Source organism: Bombina bombina, chromosome 1, assembly GCF_027579735.1.
Source record: "Bombina bombina isolate aBomBom1 chromosome 1, aBomBom1.pri, whole genome shotgun sequence".
Taxonomy (NCBI): domain Eukaryota; kingdom Metazoa; phylum Chordata; class Amphibia; order Anura; family Bombinatoridae; genus Bombina; species Bombina bombina.
This window is the reverse complement of record NC_069499.1, coordinates 1,178,082,624-1,178,103,541: the sequence shown is the minus strand read 5'-3', so window position 1 is coordinate 1,178,103,541 and position 20,918 is coordinate 1,178,082,624. Positions and strand designations below refer to the sequence as shown.

General features: G+C 42.4%; 1 protein-coding gene across 1 annotated transcript in view; it reads right to left on the bottom strand.

Annotated features, from left to right (window-relative positions):
• The window catches only part of LOC128663856 (serine/threonine-protein kinase tousled-like 2), an 894,029-nt gene that overhangs the window by 149,175 nt on the left and 723,936 nt on the right, over positions 1-20,918 (bottom strand). The window contains exon 17 of the mRNA XM_053718402.1: positions 9,304-9,374. Within this exon, the coding sequence (XP_053574377.1) occupies positions 9,304-9,374 (71 nt within the window). The remainder of the gene's footprint in view (positions 1-9,303; positions 9,375-20,918) is intronic.

Genomic DNA, 20,918 nt, shown 5'->3' with positions numbered 1-20,918 from the left:
TACGGATGATGCTTTGCAGCCAAAAATAAAGAGGGGTAGCCGTAGCCTTTTGACCTCTCCGCTTACCAGAATAGACAACAAACAATGAAGATGTTTGACGGAAATCTTTGGTTGCTTGTAAGTAGAACTTAAGCACGAACCACATCAAGATTGTGCAACAGACGTTCCTTCTTTGAAGAAGGATTAGGACACAGCGAAGGAACAACAATTTCCTGATTGATATTCCTATTAGAAACAACCTTAGGAAGGAATCCAGATTTGGTACGTAAAACCACCTTATCTGCATGGAAAATAAGATAAAGTGAGTCACACTGTAAAGCAGATAACTCAAACTCTTCGAGCCGAAGAGATGGCTACTAAAAACAAAACTTTACAAGATAGCATAGGTTCAAACGGAACCCCTTGAAGAACTTTAAGAACTAAGTTTAGGCTCCATGGCAGAGCAACAGGTTTAAATACAGGCTTGATCCTGACCAAGGCCTGACTAAACGCTTGAATGTCTGGGACATCTACCAGACGTTTGTGTAAAAGAATAGACAAAGCAGCTAATGGTCCCTTTAAGGAACTAGCTGATAGATTTTCCTGGTGACAGGCTTTCTAGCCTGAATCAGGGTATCAATGACCGACTCAGAGAAACCACGCTTTGATAGAATCAGGCGTTCAATCTCCAAGCAGTCAGACGCAGAGAAATTAGATTTGGATGCTTGAACGGACCTTGGATTAGAAGGTCCTGTCTCATTGGCAGAGTCCACGGTGGAACAGATGACATGTCCACCAGGTCTGCATACCAAGTCCTGCGTGGCCACGCAGGCGCTATCAGAATCACCGAAGCTCTCTCCTGCTTGATTCTAGCCACCAGACGTGGGAGGAGAGCAAACGGTGGAAATACATAAAAATCTATTAAAATCTGACAGCGCTCAACCTTGTGTCTGTAGCTCCTAGTATTGTGGGTACCAGCGCCCCCAAAAAGGTTAATGTAGAGCTAAAAATAAATACACAGAGCGCCTCCTAAAAGGCTAAGACACTAGTAGTGACAAGATTATTTAAAAAAAAAAATATATTGAAATTCTATAGGGGTATATAAAATATTTTATAAGCTACTTATAGCTAAAATATACAAACAAGATACAAAAGTGGATCCACTTAAAATTAACAATAAAATATGCATATATCTATATAAAAAACAGTGGCCACGCAGGCGCTATCAGAATCACCGAAGCTCTCTCCTGCTTGATTCTGGCCACCAGACGTGGGAGGAGAGCAAACGGTGGAAATACATAAGCCAGATTGAAGGACCAGGGCACTGCTAGAGCATCTATCAGTAACGCCTGGGTATCCCAGGACCTGGACCCGTAACGCGGAAGTTTGGCGTTCTGTCGGGACGCCATCAGATCCAATTCTGGTGTGCCCCATAGCTGAGTCAGCTGGGCAAATACCTCCGGATGGAGCTCCCACTCCCCCGGATGAAAAGTCTGATGACTTAGGAAATCCGCCTCCCAGTTCTCTACCCCTGGGATATGGATTCCTGAGAGATGGCAAGAGTGATCCTCCGCCCATCGGATAATTTTGGTTACCTCCATCATCGCTAGAGAACTCCTCCTTGATGATTGATATAGGCTACAGTCGTGATGTTGTCCGACTGAAATCTGATGAATTTGGCCGCAGCTAGCTGAGGCCATGCCTGAAGCGCATTGAATATCGCTCTCAGTACTAGAATGATTATCGGGAGGAGAGATTCCTCCCGAGACCATAAGCCCTGTGCTTTCAGGGATTTCCAGACTGCATCCCAGCCTAGCAGGCTGGCATCTGTCGTTACTATGAGCCACTCTGGCCTGCGGAAACATATTCCCTGAGACAGGTGGTCCTGAGACAACCACCAGAGAAGAGAATATCTGGTCTCTTGGTCCAGATGCAGTTGAGGAGATAAATCTGCATAATCCCCATTCCACTGTTTGAGCATGCATAGTTGCAGTGGTCTGAGGTGTAGGCGGGCATAAGGAACTATGTCCATTGCCGCTACCATAAGTCCAATTACCTCCATACACTGAGCCACTGATGGCTGAGGAATGGAATGAAGGGCTCGGCAAGTGATTAAAAGTTTTGATTTTCTGACCTCCGTCAGAAATATTTTCATTTCTACCGAGTCTATCAGAGTCCCTAGGAAGGAAACATTTGTGAGAGGGACGAGAGAACTCTTTTTTTATGTTCACCTTCCACCCGTGAGATCTCAGAAAAGCCAACACGATGTCCGTCTGAGACTTGGCTAGCTGGAAATTCGACGCCTGAATTAAGATGTCGTCTAGATAAGGCGCCACTGCTATACCTCGCGGTCTTAGAACCGCCAAAAGGGACCCTAGCACCTTTGTGAAAATTCTGGGAGCCGTGGCCAACCCGAAGGGAAGGGCCACAAACTGGTAATGCCTGTCCAGAAAGGCGAATCTGAGGAATTGATGATGATCTCTGTGAATAGGGATGTGTAGATACGCATCCTTTAAGTCCACGGTAGTCATATATTGATCCTCCTGAATCAGAGGAAGAATAGTCTGAATAGTGTCCATCTTGAATGATGGTACTCTGAGGAACTTGTTTAGAATTTTGAGATCCAAGATTGGTCTGAAAGTTCCCTCTTTTTTGGGAACCACAAACAGGTTGGAGTAAAAACCTAGCCCTTGTTCCGCTCTTGGAACTGGGCGAATCACTCCTATGGTATGTAGGTCTTCTACACAGCATAAGAACGCCTCTCTCTTTGTCTGGTTTGCAGACAATTGAGAAATGTGAAATCTCCCCCTTGGGGGGGAGTCTTTGAAGTCCAGAAGATATCCTTGGGACACAATTTCTAAAACGTGAACATCTCTTGCCCAAGCCTGAGCAAAGAGAGAGAGTCTGCCCCCTACTAGATCCGATCCCGGATCGGGGGCTACCCCTTCATGCTGTCTTAGAGGCATCAACAGGCTTCTTGGCCTGTTTACCTTTGTTCCAAGCCTGGTTAGGTCTCCAGACTGACTTGGATTGGACAGAATCCCCCTCTTGCTTTGCTGCAGGGGAAGCTGAAGCGGGACCACCCTTGAAGTTACGAAAGGAACGAAAATTATTTTGTTTGGTCCTCATCTTATTTGTTTTATCCTGAGGGAGGGCATGGCCTTTCCCTCCAGTGATGTCTGAAATCTCCTTCAGTTCAGACCCGAATAGGGTCTTTCCTTTGAAAGGGATGTTCAACAATTTAGATTTTGATGACACATCAGCAGACCAGGACTTAAGCCATAACGCCCTGCGTGCTAAAATGGCAAAACCTGAATTCTTTGCCGCTAATTTAGCCATTTGGAAAGCGGCATCTGTAATGAAAGAATTAGCCAACTTAAGGGCCTTAATTCTATCCATAATATTCTCTAATGGAGTCTCCACCTGGACAACCTCTTCTAGAGCCTCAAACCAGAAAGCAGCTGCAGTAGTTACAGGAACAATGCATGCAATAGGTTGGAGAAGAAAACCTTGATGAACAAAAATTTTCTTTAGGAGACCCTCTAATTTTTTATCCATAGGATCTTTGAAAGCACAACTGTCTTCGATAGGTATAGTTGTACGCTTAGCAATAGTAGAAATAGCTCCCTCCACCTTAGGAACAGTCTGCCACAAGTCCTGTATGGTGTCAGATATGGGAAACATTTTCTTAAAAACAGGAGGGGGAGCGAACGGAATACCTGGTCTATCCCACTCCTTAGTAACAATAATCACAATCCTCTTAGGGACTGGAAAAACATCAGTGTAAACAGGAACCTCTAAGTATCTGTCCATTTTACACAATTTCTCTGGGACCACTATAGGGTCACAATCGTCTAAAGTAGCTAATACCTCCTTGAGCAATAAGCGGAGGTGTTCAAGCTTAAATTTAAAGGCCGTCATATCAGAATCTGTCTGAGGGAGCGTCTTTCCTGAATCAGAAATCTCTCCCTCAGATAATAAATCCCTTACCCATACTTCAGAACATTGTGAGGGTATATTGGATACGGCTACTAAAGCGTCAGACGGCTCAGCATTTGTTCTTAACCCAGAGCTGACACGCTTTCCTTGTAAACCAGGCAGTTTAGAGAAAACCTCTGTGAGGGTTTTATTCATAACTTTGGCTATGTCTTGTAAAGTAAATGAATTAGACGCAGTAGAGGTACTAGGCGTCACTTGTGCGGGCGTTACTGGTTGTGACACTTGGGGAGAGCTAGATGCAAAACCCTCATTTCCTTCTAACTGAGAATCATCTATTGCAATATTTTTAAGTGCTAAAATATGCTCTTTATAATTTATAGACATATCAGTGCAAGTGGGACACATTCTAAGAGGGGGTTCCACAATGGCTTCTAAACACATAGAACAAGGATTCTCCTTGGTATCAGACATGTTAAACAGGCTAGTAATGTAACAAGCAAGCTTGAAAAACACTTTAATCAAAGTAAATAACACTTTAAACAAAAACGGTACTGTGCCTTTAAGAGAAAAAAAGCTGCAAAAACTCTGCAAAACAGTGTAAAAAAGCAGTAAACACAACAAAATTTTTACAGTAGCATCATAAAGCCTTAGTAACTTTGCACAACTATGCAAATAAACAATTAACCCCTTAATGTAAAAACCGGTAAAATAACGTTCAGCACCTTGCCACAGCTCTGCTGTGGCGCCTACATGCCCTTTAGGAACGATTTGTGGGGAAAAAAACCTCTTTACAGCCCTCAAATACAACCGGAATCTCTGGAGAAGTAGCTGGATGCTTCTGAGGTATGGGGGGCCTAAAAAACACCACAGAGTGTTTCTTAAACTAGCCATGTGGGTTAATAACCCTTAAACAAGCCACAAAGACCCCTTAAAGTCCCTCAAAAAACATTTTATTTGTAATTATACCAAAACTTTTTTCCTATTAGTGTCACCAGTAACTATGAGCCCTTTATGCAAGCTTGGACTCCTCTTTTACTGAATACAGCTTACCTTTCCCTCATGGGGATATTGCCAGCCTTTTCTAGAAATAACACAGTTTGTCTAGAAAAAAATAGACTAAACATACCTTAATGCAGTTTAGCCTGCAAACTGTTCCCCAAACTGAAGTTTTCCTGTACTCTTCAGCCTCTGTGGGAACAGCAGTGGATCTTAGTTACAAAGTGCTAAGATCATCCTCCTTGCAGAAATCTTCATCCCTTTTCTGCCAGAGAGTAAATAGTACACACCGGTACCATTTAAAATAACAAACTTTTGCTTGAGAAAATAAAAACTTAACATTTTTGTCACCACACTCACTTTGCCATTCCTAGCAGTTAAGCAGGCAGAGAGAATGACTGGGGGTGGAGCTAAGGGAGGAGCTATATAGACAGCTCTGCTGTGGGTGCTCTCTCTGCCACTTCCTGTAGGGAAGGAGAATATCCCACAAGTATGGATGAATCCGTGGACTCGATACATCTTACAAGAGAAATGGCATGCTTTTCAACAAAGGATATCAAGAGAATGAAGCAAATTAGATAATAGAAGTAAAGTGGAAGTTGTTTAAAATTGCATGCTCTTTCTAAATCATAAAAGAAAAACATTGGATTTCATGTTCCTTTAATGTATTTTCACTTGGGGTTCCATAAGAAATGTTGCATCAGCCCTGAGATGATTATTTTTATGATCATTTTTTTTTTATTTATAACCAACAATAAATCAGAATAACAGAATAATATACAAGTTTTTTGCCACACAGGGCAAGAGAACAGATATTCTGCAACAGCACAATTTTGCAATATAAAGTCTACATACACAATGTTGACCTGAATATGTGTAGTTGACATGAGATGTATATTCTGGTACCACTGAAAAAAGAGAGAACACAGAGGCGCCAAACATGGCCTAGTACAGCCAGAAACCAAAATCTGCAATCCACACAAATAACAATTGGATACTCACAAAGGGGACGCACCCATTGGTGCTACTGGGACAGACTGGAGCCTCTCAGTGGTCCAGCTCACTGATGTACAACAGGAGTCAATCTGAGTCCTTGGTGATAGTTGTTACCAGATTCCTTTAATTCTTGCACATTTCAGTACCAGCAGCAAAAAAGTCCACAATGATGCTAATAGTAAGTACTGCAGCAGATGAGCGGCAGAATGCAGAACCCAAATCCGGCGAACACCTTCTGCCAGAAGCTCGCTGATGAGCTCAAATACAGAGCAGTACAACAGTGAATTAAAGCTGCCAGTAGGAACAGCTCAGCCCTTCCACTTCCAGGAAGTGGAAGGGCTGAGCTGTTCCTACTGGCAGCCCAAGTGAGGGACCCCGACTAAAAATTCCCAGAGGGAAGATACAAGATCGAAGAAAAGGAACAACGTCCAGGGTGACAAAGACAACCCGAAGCCACTCAGTAGGCTACACCCGAACAGACTATATGAAAAGTCAGGAAAGGACCAGAAGAGAAACAAAAGAATCTCAAGGACCAACAAACTCAAAAACAGTGAGACAGCATGGACACGCGTCACCATATAAATGAGGACGAGAAAGAAAAACCCCCACCCTCGTGAGCAGGGGAAAACAGGCCAAGTCCCACACCCAAGACCACAAGAGACCGAAGACGCCTCACAAGCAAGGAAAAATTTCAGTAGCTGGAGAAAAGCTCAGGAGACAGGAAAGGATGACGAAAGACTAGTGGCGCAAAAACAAGCAGAGCCCCCATCCGAAAACGGATACGAACATCCCGCTCCTGCGCAACCGAAACTGCGCAGACCAACACTACACCACTATAGGCCGCATAGCAGCGGAACATCCTTCCTGAATAAACCCTTCTGAACAAAGAGATCCCAAGGATCCAATTCCCCCAGAGGGCACAGAAAAACACCTCACAAGAAACCCTAAAGTGCATGCTAGTGTTCAAGGAGCAACAGTTGCCCTGGAGACAACAGCAACCTTCCGCAAGCTGGGTAGCAAAGTTAACCGTAGGCCAAATAGCTGACCAACAGAACCCCACCCCTGCACAAAGGAAGGGAAGGACCACCAGGCATGCTTGAGAAAAGTGACCAGACCCCAGAAAACCCCCCAGAGACCTGAGGACACAATCCCTAAGGGCAAGCCCACCTACATCAGAGATAAAATAGCCAGTAATCGCAGCTGAGTACAAACTCAAGAACTGCAGCGTGCTAGACAGACACGCTAGTCATTAGGCAACCTAGGATCAATATCTTGCCAGCAGACAAGGTAAATAACTGCAGTTGTTTCCCAACAGCAAGCCTTCCGCTTACTAGACAGCGAAGCTAATCCAAGAGAGACAAGAGTCCCTCAGAAAAACGTGAGTCAGGGAGCACCTGTCTCCAGGAAACCCAACCATTCTACAAATGATTGTACAGCACAGAATGCCGAAAGAGTTGAGTGACCAGCGCAGATCCTAGGACAGAAAGGCATACAGATCTCCCAGAACCCAGCAAAAGGGCTAAGACTGAGAGCAACCGCTCAAACCCCCTTAACCCAAGCAGCAAGGCGACCAAAGCAGGCGGAAGTCAGAGACAAAGGGTAAAACTGAGCTAGAGCTAGTCCTAGACATGAAAGAGGAAAAGGGAACCCCTTAATAAAAAGGCCCAGAGCCCATCCTCCGTAAAGGTATTAAACCGAAAATACCCCAGACTCCCTTAAAGGGAGACAATAGGACCCATCCTGACCCAACCCCAACTTCCAGGGACATAAAGATAGGATAAAGAGCTAGACTGCCAGAACCCTAGACTCTCCCCCGAAATCCACGACTGAGTCATAAGGAGGAAATCAGACTTCCTTAAGTCAGCGCCCAAGGCAACACGTCTCAAGCCGGACCAGCTGGCAATCTCAAAGAGGAAAAAGAACCTTGATCAAAATCCAAGGAGGACACAAGAAATACTGCAAAAAACAGCCGCAGCACGAGCCCATTAGGGAAAACACTCCTAATCAGTAGCAACAAGGCACAGGACTCCAAGAACGGAAACCCCAAGGGCCCAAACCCCCAAGGGGCGAAAAGAAGCCAGGGCACCAGTAACACCGGAGAAGTCAATCTGAAATCCCAGCAGAGCCTAAAAAGCTCCCAGGGGCCAAGGTAGAGGACATTGTCCAACTCCGCACGACAGCCTAAACGCCTAAACTACACGATGGCAAAGACTCTAGGAGAACCATCAACAGTAGCTCAAAAGGGCAGAACTGCTTCACACGGTAAGGACCACACCCCTCGTATCAGGGATGCAGGAGGACGCGGTGGGGTACCACCGGTCCCAACGTCAGTTGCGGACTGACACGAGCAAGCCCAATCATTTTAAACATCCAGACCCGGAGGTCAAGAAGAATAGCGTTTCATTTTTAATTTTTTTTTTTGTGTATAAAAAAAACCCCAACAAAATAACACGAGAATCAGTAGGTCCCACCGGACCAGCTAAATATAGTCCCGGCGTGGGAATCCTCCATGGCTTAAGACTGCACAAGATAAACAGAGCTTGGGAAAGAAAAATAACTGGCACCTGACATCCACAATGGCTGGGGGCACTCACCACCTCCTAAGACCAGACCTCACCAGAGCAGACTCTTTCCTCCGTCGCCACACAGTCAGGAATGTGGAAGGGGAAGAAGACCCACCCAAGCTTAAAAACGTGCCCGGGCACCAGATGCCACGCGAAATCCCAAAAAGGTAATATCCTCAGAGACCCTTTCAGATTTTCTGGAGCAGTAATTTTCAACCAGTGTGTGAGAGATCCTCAGGTGTGCTGCGGCAGACTGACAGGCTCTAGTTTATTTTATTTTTTTAAAATTTCATCATCATTTTAGTTTTTTTTTTTTTTTTTTAAATTGTTATTGGGCCCTGGGCTATCACATGACAGCACACAGTCAGTCAGTGCATCCGCACTTCCTCTATTTTTTTACCCCAGGGGTATATTACACGCTGCAACATTGTTTTTGTCACGTTACTATATGTACGCTTGTTTGAAAACAAACAATTTTTTGTTTCACTCGTCTCCCACCCTGGTGCTCCTTGCATTCTTTTTGGTATTTTCAGTAATCCTATTGGCTTGAGAGAGCACGGGGTGGTAGAGCATAGCTGCAGAGTATTGGCTTACTACACGGAAGCAGACAGAGGAGCAGGGACACAGAACGCTGCAGAGTAGCGGCGTCCTGGGACACATACCGGACCCACGAGAGGACTGTACATCCCGGTAGTGATTGACACTCCAGGGGCAGCCCAAGACTGTAAAGGACGTTTAGGCATGTGCCAGGATTTTACCTATGAACATTATTTGTTGATAAGACACACTGTTCATTAGGTTTAAGTGACAGCACTCCACACTAACTTACCCTGTGAAGGCAGAGGGAATCCGACTCACAGGGCACACATTTTCTGCTTCACTAGCATTGATGGTACAGCACTGATTACACAGGAGGTTAACAACACAGACTGACAACAGACGGTTCGCCTGTTTTATTGTGTTGATTTGCACTTTTGAGAGTAAAACACAGTCTCTCTCTTTCCCTCATCCTTAGTGTTTACACTGTATATGCAAGAACATAGTGTAAAACTGTTTAATAATAAATAAAATGATAAAAGACAAACAAATGGCCACTCACAATAAAAGTCCTCAAACATATGAGGCATGTAAATACATTCAGAAAACAACTTGTGGTTCACGAACCCAGTGGATGGTAGTACTGTAGTTGTTATATCACAGTCACAAAGGGGTTAAAAGTTTTCTTCCAGAAGCCACAAATGTTAAATGCCTCCAAGTGGAGTAAAAAAAAAAGTGTTTGTTCCCTTACGCGTTTCAAAGGTGTGTTTATTCCTTCTTCTTCAGAGGGTATTCTTTGGTAAATCTGATTTACCAAAGAATACCCTCTGATGAAGGAATAAACAAACCTATGAAACGCATAAGGGAACAAACACTTTTTTTTTTTTTTTACTCCACTTGGAGGATCTTCTATGTGATTTAACTTTTAACAAGTATTTGCAACTTTTTTCTACATACTGCACTGTGCTTGAGCACTGTGCTGGACTTACTGCATAAAGACTGTTTGGTTTTTATATATATATAACCATTTAACATTTGTGGCTTCTGGAAGAAAACGTTTAACCCCTTTGTGACTGTGATATAACAACTACAGTACTACCATCCACTGGGTTCGTGAACCACAAGTTGTTTTCTGAATGTATTTACATGCCTCATATGTTTGAGGACTTTTAATGTGAGTGGCCATTTGTTTGTCTTTTATCATTTTATTTATTATTAAACAGTTTTACACTATGTTCTTGCATTTTGCTTCTTTTGCATAAACCTGCTGGAGCCCAAAGAAAACAGGCAACCAGTCTCTACCAGGACTGAAGGTTCATACTCTAAGAGGAGAAGGCACATACTCTAAGAGGAGAAGGACAACACTACTCAGTCCCACTACCACGCCAGGATCACGGAAGTTTCACACTTACAAGAGGCGGCAGCTTACCTCATATGATTGAGGTTTGTTCTAGTAAGTGCAATACCTACCAGATTTCCTGAGCATCACACCCCTGAACTTTTAATCCAATTACATCTTAATGGACTTATTTACTTTCTGTTATTTCTATTAATTTATGTGATATCACATTTTGATTTTATATAATTAGATTTTGCACTAATAAGTGCATCTACATATTTACCAACACTATTTGAGGTTATCTGTTAATTGAAGAACCATCTAACCACTAGTGAAGTCAGGGAAGACCCCCTGGAATAGCGCTGTTTTCTCACTTTCTTCTCATCATTTTTGGTTTGCAGGGGTCTCCTCACCCTCTTCTGGGTGGATAATCCCTCCATTCATTTTGATATACAGCTGCCTTTCTAGGATCCCCAACTCACACTCCAGCTAAACAAGACTAACAGCGCTAACTACTGTTGTATTGGGTATCTACCCATACAACCTAACCCCCTATATATATATATATATATATATATATATATATATGTACATGTGTATATATATATACATGTGTATATATATATATATATATATATATATATATATATATACATATACAAGAAGCCCTCAGTTTACGCCGGGGTTAGGTTCCAGAAGGAATGGTTGTAAATCGAAACCGTTGTAAATTGAAACCCAGTTTATAATGTAAGTCAATGGGAAGTGAGGGAGATAGGTTCCAGGCCCCTCTCAAAATTGTCATAAGCAACACCTAAAAGTTAAATGAACAAAAACATTTGCTAAACAGCATTATAAACCTAATAAAATAATCACACACCACAGACTTCACTTGCATTTTTCTGCAAACAGTTCTTTCTATGCATTCCAATCTGGACTGATTTATAGACAGGAAGCTCTTGTTCCTTGGAAATCTGCTCGATAGCTCAGGTCTGGTTAAACTGATTAATTTCAGCTTGCTTGGTTTTGCTGCAACACAAGCGGACAGCTCCACCTACTGGCTATTTTAGTAAATGCACTGCTTCTCAATGTTTTTCAATAGCAGTCACATGACTGGAAAAAAACATAATTTATGTAAGAACTTACCTAATAAATTCATTTCTTTCATATTAGCAAGAGTCCATGAGCTAGTGACGTATGGGATATACATTCCTACCAGGAGGGGCAAAGTTTCCCAAACCTCAAAATGCCTATAAATACACCCCTCACCACACCCACAATTCAGTTTAACGAATAGCCAAGAAGTGGGGTGATAAAAAAGTGCGAAAGCATATAAAATAAGGAATTGGAATAATTGTGCTTTATACAAAAATCATAACCACCCCAAAAAAAAAAAAAAAAAAAAAAAAAAAAGGGCGGGCCTCATGGACTCTTGCCAATATGAAAGAAATGAATTTATCAGGTAAGTTCTTACATAAATTATGTTTTCTTTCATGTAATTAGCAAGAGTCCATGAGCTAGTGACGTATGGGATAATGATTACCCAAGATGTGGATCTTTCCACGCAAGAGTCACTAGAGAGGGAGGGATAAAATAAAGACAGCCAATTCCTGCTGAAAATAATCCACACCCAAAATAAAGTTTAATGAAAAACATAAGCAGAAGATTCAAACTGAAACCGCTGCCTGAAGTACTTTTCTACCAAAAACTGCTTCAGAAGAAGAAAATACATCAAAATGGTAGAATTTAGTAAAAGTATGCAAAGAGGACCAAGTTGCTGCTTTGCAAATCTGATCAATCGAAGCTTCATTCCTAAACGCCCAGGAAGTAGAAACTGACCTAGTAGAATGAGCTGTAATCCTTTGAGGCGGAGTTTTACCCGACTCAACATAGGCAAGATGAATTAAAGATTTCAACCAAGATGCCAAAGAAATGGCAGAAGCTTTCTGGCCTTTTCTAGAACCAGAAAAGATAACAAATAAACTAGAAGTCTTTCGGAAAGACTTAGTAGCTTCAACATAATATTTCAAAGCTCTAACAACATCCAAAGAATGCAATGATTTCTCCTTAGAATTCTTAGGATTAGGACATAATGAAGGAACCACAATTTCTCTACTAATGTTGTTAGAATTCACAACTTTAGGTAAAAATTCAAAAGAAGTTCGCAACACTGCCTTATCCTGATGAAAAATCAGAAAAGGAGACTCACAAGAAAGAGCAGATAATTCAGAAACTCTTCTGGCAGAAGAGATTGCCAAAAGGAACAAAACTTTCCAAGAAAGTAATTTAATGTCCAATGAATGCATAGGTTCAAACGGAGGAGCTTGAAGAGCCCCCAGAACCAAATTCAAACTCCAAGGAGGAGAAATTGACTTAATGACAGGTTTTATACGAACCAAAGCTTGTACAAAACAATGAATATCAGGAAGATTAGCAATCTTTCTGCGAAAAAGAACAGAAAGAGCAGAGATTTGTCCTTTCAAAGAACTTGCGGATAAACCTTTATCTAAACCATCCTGAAGAAACTGTAAAATTCTCGGAATTCTAAAAGAATGCCAAGAAAAATGATGAGAAAGACACCAAGAAATATAAGTCTTCCAGACTCTATAATATATCTCTCTGGATACAGATTTACAAGCCTGTAACATAGTATTAATCACAGAGTCAGAGAAACCTCTTTGACCAAGAATCAAGCGTTCAATCTCCATACCTTTAAATTTAAGGATTTGAGATCCTGATGGAAAAAAGGACCTTGCGATAGAAGGTCTGGTCGTAGCGGAAGAGTCCACGGATGGCAAGAGGCCATCCGGACAAGATCCGCATACCAAAACCTGTGAGGCCATGCCGGAGCTACCAGCAGAACAAACGAGCATTCCTTCAGAATCTTGGAGATTACTCTTGGAAGAAGAACTAGAGGCGGAAAGATATAAGCAGGATGATACTTCCAAGGAAGTGATAATGCATCCACTGCTTCCGCCTGAGGATCCCGGAATCTGGACAGATACCTGGGAAGTTTCTTGTTTAGATGAGACGCCATCAGATCTATTTCTGGAAGCTCCCACATTTGAACAATCTGAAGAAATACCTCTGGGTGAAGAGACCATTTTCCCGGATGCAACGTTTGGCGACTGAGATAATCCGCTTCCCAATTGTCTATACCTGGGATATGAACCGCAGATATTAGACAGGAGCTGGATTCCGCCCAAACCAGAATTCGAGATACTTCTTTCATAGCCAGAGGACTGTGAGTCCCTCCTTGATGATTGATGTATGCCACAGTAGTGACATTGTCTGTCTGAAAACAAATGAACGACTCTCTCTTCAGAAGAGGCCAAGACTGAAGAGCTCTGAAAATTGCACGGAGTTCCAAAATATTGATCGGTAATCTCACCTCCTGAGATTCCCAAACTCCTTGTGCCGTCAGAGATCCCCACACAGCTCCCCAACCTGTGAGACTTGCATCTGTTGAAATTACAGTCCAGGTCGGAAGCACAAAAGAAGCCCCCTGAATTAAACGATGGTGATCTGTCCACCACGTTAGAGAGTGTCGTACAATCGGTTTTAAAGATATTAATTGAGATATCTTTGTGTAATCCTTGCACCATTGATTCAGCATACAGAGCTGAAGAGGTCGCATGTGAAAACGAGCAAAGGGGATCGCGTCCGATGCAGCAGTCATAAGACCTAGAATTTCCATGCATAAGGCTACCGAAGGGAATGATTGTGACTGAAGGTTTCGACAAGCTGAAATCAATTTTAGACGTCTCTTGTCTGTTAAAGACAGAGTCATGGACACTGAATCTATCTGGAAACCCAGAAAGGTTACCCTTGTCTGAGGAATCAATGAACTTTTTGGTGAATTGATCCTCCAACCATGATCTTGAAGAAACAACACAAGTCGATTCGTATGAGATTCTGCTAAATGTAAAGACTGAGCAAGTACCAAGATATCGTCCAAATAAGGAAATACCACAATACCCTGTTCTCTGATTACAGACAGAAGGGCACCGAGAACCTTTGTAAAAATTCTTGGAGCTGTAGCTAGGCCAAACGGCAGAGCCACAAACTGGTAATGCTTGTCCAGAAAAGAGAATCTCAGGAACTGATAATGATCTGGATGAATCGGAATATGCAGATATGCATCCTGTAAATCTATTGTGGACATAAAATGCCCTTGCTGAACAAAAGGCAAGATAGTCCTTACAGTTACCATTTTGAACGTTGGTATCCTTACATAACGATTCAATATTTTTAGATCCAGAACTGGTCTGAAGGAATTCTCCTTCTTTGGTACAATGAAGAGATATGAATAAAACCCCATCCCCTGTTCCAGAACTGGAACTGGCATAATTACTCCAGCCAACTCTAGATCTGAAACACAATTCAGAAATGCTTGAGCTTTCACTGGATTTACTGGGACACGGGAAAGAAAAAATCTCTTTGCAGGAGGTCTCATCTTGAAACCAATTCTGTACCCTTCTGAAACAATGTTCTGAATCCAAAGATTGTGAACAGAATTGATCCAAATTTCTTTGAAAAAACGTAACCTGCCCCCTACCAGCTGAGCTGGAATGAGGGCCGCACCTTCATGTGGACTTAGAAGCAGGCTTTGCCTTTCTAGAAGGCTTGGATTTATTCCAGACTGGAGATGGTTTCCAAACTGAAACTGCTCCTGAGGATGAAGGATCAGGCTTTTGTTCTTTGTTGAAACGAAAGGAACGAAAACGATTATTAGCCCTGTTTTTACCCTTAGATTTTTTATCCTGTGGTAAAAAAGTTCCTTTCCCACCAGTAACAGTTGAGATAATAGAATCCAACTGAGAACCAAATATTTTGTTACCCTGGAAAGAAATGGAAAGTAGAGTTGATTTAGAAGCCATATCAGCATTCCAAGTTTTAAGCCATAAAGCTCTTCTAGCTAAAATAGCTAGAGACATAAACCTGACATCAACTCTGATAATATCAAAAATGGCATCACAGATAAAATTATTAGCATGCTGAAGAAGAATAATAATATTATGAGAATCATGATCTGTTACTTGTTGCGCTAAAGTCTCCAACCAAAAAGTTGAAGCTGCAGCAACATCAGCCAATGATATAGCAGGTCTAAGAAGATTACCTGAACACAGATAAGCTTTTCTTAGAAAGGATCCAATTTTCCTATCTAAAGGATCTTTAAACAAAGTACCATCTGACGTAGGAATAGTAGTACGTTTAGCAAGGGTAGAAATAGCCCCATCGACTTTAGGGATTTTGTCCCAAAATTCTAATCTGTCAGACGGCACAGGATATAATTGCTTAAAACGTTTAGAAGGAGTAAATGAATTACCCAATTTATCCCATTCTCTGGAAATTACTTCAGAAATAGCATTAGGAACAGGAAAAACTTCTGGAATAACCACAGGAGATTTAAATACCTTATCTAAACTTTTAGAATTAGTATCAAGAGGACCAGAATCCTCTATTTCTAAAGCAATTAGTACTTCTTTAAGTAAAGAACGAATAAATTCCATTTTAAATAAATATGAAGATTTATCAGCATCAATCTCTGAGACAGAATCCTCTGAACCAGAATAGTCATCAGAATCAGAATGATGATGTTCATTTAAAAAATCATCTGTAGAGAGAGAAGTTTTAAAAGATTTTTTATGTTTACTAGAAGGAGAAATAACAGACATAGCCTTCTTGATGGATTCAGAAACAAAATCTCTTATGTTATCAGGAACATTCTGCACCTTAGATGTTGAAGGAACTGCAACAGGCAATGGTACATTACTAAAGGAAATATCTGCTTTAACAAGTTTGTCATGACAATTAATACAAACAACAGCCGGAGGAATAGCTACCAAAAGTTTACAGCAGATACACTTAGCTTTGGTAGTTCCAGCACTAGACAGCGATTTTCCTGAAGTATCTTCTGAATCAGATGCAACGTGAGACATCTTGCAATATGTAAGAGAAAAAACAACATATAAAGCAAAATTGATCAAATTCCTTAAATGACAGTTTCAGGAATGGGAAAAAATGCCAATAAACAAGCTTCTAGTAACCAGAAGCAAAGAAAAAATGAGACTGAAATAATGTGGAGACAAAAGCGACGCCAATATTTTTTGGCGCCAAATAAGACGCCCACATTATCTGGCGCCTAAATGCTTTTTGGCGCCAAAAATGACGCCACATCCGGAACGCCGACATTTTTGGCGCAAAAGGACGTAAAAAAACTTCCGTATGACGCCGGAAAAAGAAAAGATTTTTTTGCGCCAAAAAAGTCCGCGCCAAGAATGACGCAATAAAATGAAGCATTTTCAGCCCCCGAGAGCCTAACAGCCCACAGGGAAAAATAGAGTCAAATTTTAAGGTAAGAAAAAAATTGATTCAAATGCATTATCCCAAATATGAAACTGACTGTCTGAAAATAAGGAATGTTGAACATTCTGAGTCAAGGCAAATAAATGTCTGAATACATATATTTAGAACTTTATAAATAAAGTGCCCAACCATAGCTTAGAGTGTCACAGAAAATAAGATTTACTTACCCCAGGACACTCATCTACATGTTTGTAGAAAGCCAAACCAGTACTGAAACGAAAATCAGCAGAGGTAATGGTATATAAATAAGAGTATATCGTCGATCTGAAAAGGGAGGTAAGAGATGAATCTCTACGACCGATAACAGAGAACCTATGAAATAGACCCCGTAGAAGGAGATCACTGCATTCAAATAGGCAATACTCTCCTCACATCCCTCTGACATTCACTGCACGCTGAGAGGAAAACCGGGCTCCAACTTGCTGCGGAGCGCATATCAACGTAGAATCTAGCACAAACTTACTTCACCACCTCCCTAGGAGGCAAAGTTTGTAAAACTGAATTGTGGGTGTGGTGAGGGGTGTATTTATAGGCATTTTGAGGTTTGGGAAACTTTGCCCCTCCTGGTAGGAATGTATATCCCATACGTCACTAGCTCATGGACTCTTGCTAATTACATGAAAGAAAAGGTTGTTATTCTGAAGCGGTGTAAATTGAACCATTGTAAAACGAGGGCTGTATGTATGTATGTATGTATGTATGTATGTATATATATATATATATATATATATATACACACATACCTTGCTCCACATATAATCTTGTGCTCCACAGATAACACTTTTCCCAGTGCGGGGATGTCCCTCTTTAACTCTTTAAAGTTTTGAAAAATCGGGAGGTATGAGACAGGCTCATCATGCAGACAGGCAGGCATCATTTACAACCATGACATATTGACATTCATTCACATACAATTATGATTGTGAATGAATGTCAATATGTCCTGTATAGTTTGTAGGGGGCATGGCATGACAGCACAGTACAGAATGTGTGTGTGTCTATATATATATATATATATATAGGGATGGTAGTGTGCCGCAGGATTTTTTAATGTAAAAAAATGTGCCACGCCAAAAAAAAGGTTGAAAATCACTGCTCTAGAGGAGTCGGAGGATGAAAGTTCTCCTTCAGAGCTAGCAAAGGAGTCGTCAACATCAGAACGTTGCATATGGCTGCCTGCTGCCGCTCCAACAGAGCTGTTGGTTCTAGATCTAGGAGGAACAGTGCTTAACCTTTCTCTTCCTTTTACCTGCGACTGGCATAGCACTCCGGGCACCAGAAACTGCTGATAATAACTGGGCTGCAAAATCAAAGGGTCCCAGGCCAGCTGTGTTTGAGAAAAGGGGTAGCAGAGAACAGCATGTGCAGGAATAGAGATCGCTGGTTGCAGTTGTAGTACTGGCATATCAGGGCATACTGTGGTCTACGAGTCCGCAGAGCGTCCAGAGGTAGAATGAGATGTAGGGGACACCGTGGATGTCTGAATACCAGGGCCCCCTGAATGAGACTGCAGAACAGATGTAAGGCATGAACTTCATAGTTGAGCAGGAGAACACACAGTATGTAACCTGAATAGCATACATTTATTAGAATCAAATAAGGGAGTAGAGCAATTATCCTCTTGACTAGGTTCAATCATAGAATCATCCATAATGACTGAGTGCAGACAGAAAATTACACCGGAGCTCCCACGCTGCCGCTCAGACTAGCGTTTAGACGTTGTGCACTTAGAGAGAAAACAGAAGGCAAGGATGGCGCCAAAACTGCCTGGGGTGGGAGCCTGTAACATGCCCACCGCCACAGGTCAGAATGAGTTTGAGGAGCGCCGTCTGCTATTTGCTTAGCCCGGTTTCAGTCTGCAGGTCACATAGGTATTAATGTTCCTTTTGTAGGAGCCTGGGATAATAGCGTGGGTTGCCAGGGGATTAATGAATGCGTGAGACCTAACGTAGCCCCTTCTTACAAGCCGCCCCATATCACACAGCAGCGGCATGCACCGGGCCCGAATGGCAAGTCCAGTCATAGGACCTGGCACTGCTTCGGAGTGTGATATATGTCTCCATAAAGGAGAGCGACCTCTAACCTGAAGGTCCCTTGATTGCGACCTAAATTACTGCAGCAATAAAAGTTATTAGTTAGCCCCTTCTGCTAGCAACCTGGCTGCTTACCCTGTCTCGTTAGGCAAAAAACCATTAGAGAGGGACAAAGAATAATATCAGGACTTACCGAAAGGAGTCCTGTAACACAAAGGAAAATCAGTGTAACTAACACGGTTCACCAAAAATGGGCCGGCATCTAAACTTACATTCTTGCATTTCAAATAATGATACCAAGAGAATTAAGAAAATTTAATAGAAGTAAATAGAAAGTTGCTTAAAATTTCATGCTCTATCTGAATCACGAAAGAAAAAAATTGGGTTCAGTGTCCCTTTAACACCCCGTCTGAATAACAACCTAGACCACAGGGGATACCAATGCAAAATCCAGATCAACCCGGATAACGAGAAAAGACTCGCAATCCCGACCTAAGGAAGAGACCACCCCTTGCCGAAGTCCCACTCTCCAAAGGAGCCAAGGCGGTAAAATTTGTACGACGACGCTAGAGCTTCTAGACTCACCAACAGCCTCAGGACAATAAGGCAAGGGGATACCTCGAGGTTAAAACCACTCGAGCAAAGGCTGGTCTCCACATCACCTCCATATAAGCGGATGATCACAAGGAGAAAGGGGTGCAAACCAACCCCAGATCCAGGAGGAACCCCAAGCAAACCCAAGGAGACCACACCCAATGTCCCTAACAGGGAACAAACATCTCCCAGGCCCCTTAAAGGAGACCTAACATGGAGACCACAAAGGAAGACCAAAAAGTCTCAGAAAAACAGCTAGACAGTACACAGTCGATGTGCAATAGCTGCAGCTAGTTTCATTCTGCAACCCAACAGCTGCAAGGCAGCCGAACTACCCTTCAAACTGCTAGCTGCTGAGGACCAAGTCCAAAGGACAATTCCCGAGCGGTCAAACCGCTCACTCGGCGGTAAGAAGGCGCTAACCCTCCAACTCTCCACCACATGAGGTAGGAACTCTAGGGTCCGACAATACTAGACGCAAGAGAGAATGACACAGCGGAAACTCCACTGACCCAGTCACCCAAATTGAAAGCTATAAGGACTAAGAAAACAGGCCTACCGCAGGACCAGCCAAACGGAGCATTAATCTTCAAAAAACTGGGAAGGATTTAAAAAAAGAACAGTCAGGAGATTACATCATCCCCACATGTCTAATCAGGTGCACCATTCGAAGAAGATTGAAAATTACCGTATCTGAGAAGGATAGGATCATTTAATAACGGAAAGACATGTCTTAGTAAGACGCAAAAGCGCACCACTCTAACGAAAGCCACAACACTCAGGGACAGTTACACCCGCAGGGAACTGTAAAGGCCCTCCCCAAGGCAGTAAACCCGGGACAATAGGGCACAAGCACAATCACCCATAAGCTTCTGGACTCTGCAGACTAATAATCGCCAAGAATATGTGGAAGCGAAAATGTGCTGCAACTTTCGGGGGGGGCGGAGGAATAATCATTATTTGGGTTACCCGCATGTGTAGAAGTATGGAGCGGTAGGGAACTCGCCTCTTGGAGGACAGGACCCCCAGAGGCGGATTTCTAAGCTGACCCTTTATTCCCGGAGCCTAAGGAACCAGGCGCTCTAATACGGCACACCGAACATAACTGACATGTGTCAACAAGGCCAATCCAGATTCTTCCCCCGGACGAAGATTCTGAAATTTGAACAGTCTCAGCATCAGAATCCTCCATAACTGGATAGAGAATATGGCAATATGGACTATTTAAAGACAAAACAAAAAACAGCACCTGACACCCACAATGGCTGGGGCACTCACCACCTCCTATGAACCAGACCCCTGCAAACTAGAATTTCTCCGTCGCCACACGGTCAGGAATGTAATCACGCCCGGTCAGAAGATAAAATGTATAGTCCAAAAAAGCGCGCCCAACCATAAGATCGCATCACTTCCAAAAGCATTTATGTTCCAAGCATGAGCCCATTTCACACTACACATAAGCAGATTGAATCACATAAACATGATTAACCCCCCCCTGTTCAATAACCCCCCTCAGGAGATATTAACCCTTGATTCCAAGATACTAAAGGAAACTCAAAGAGACCCTTATGTTAA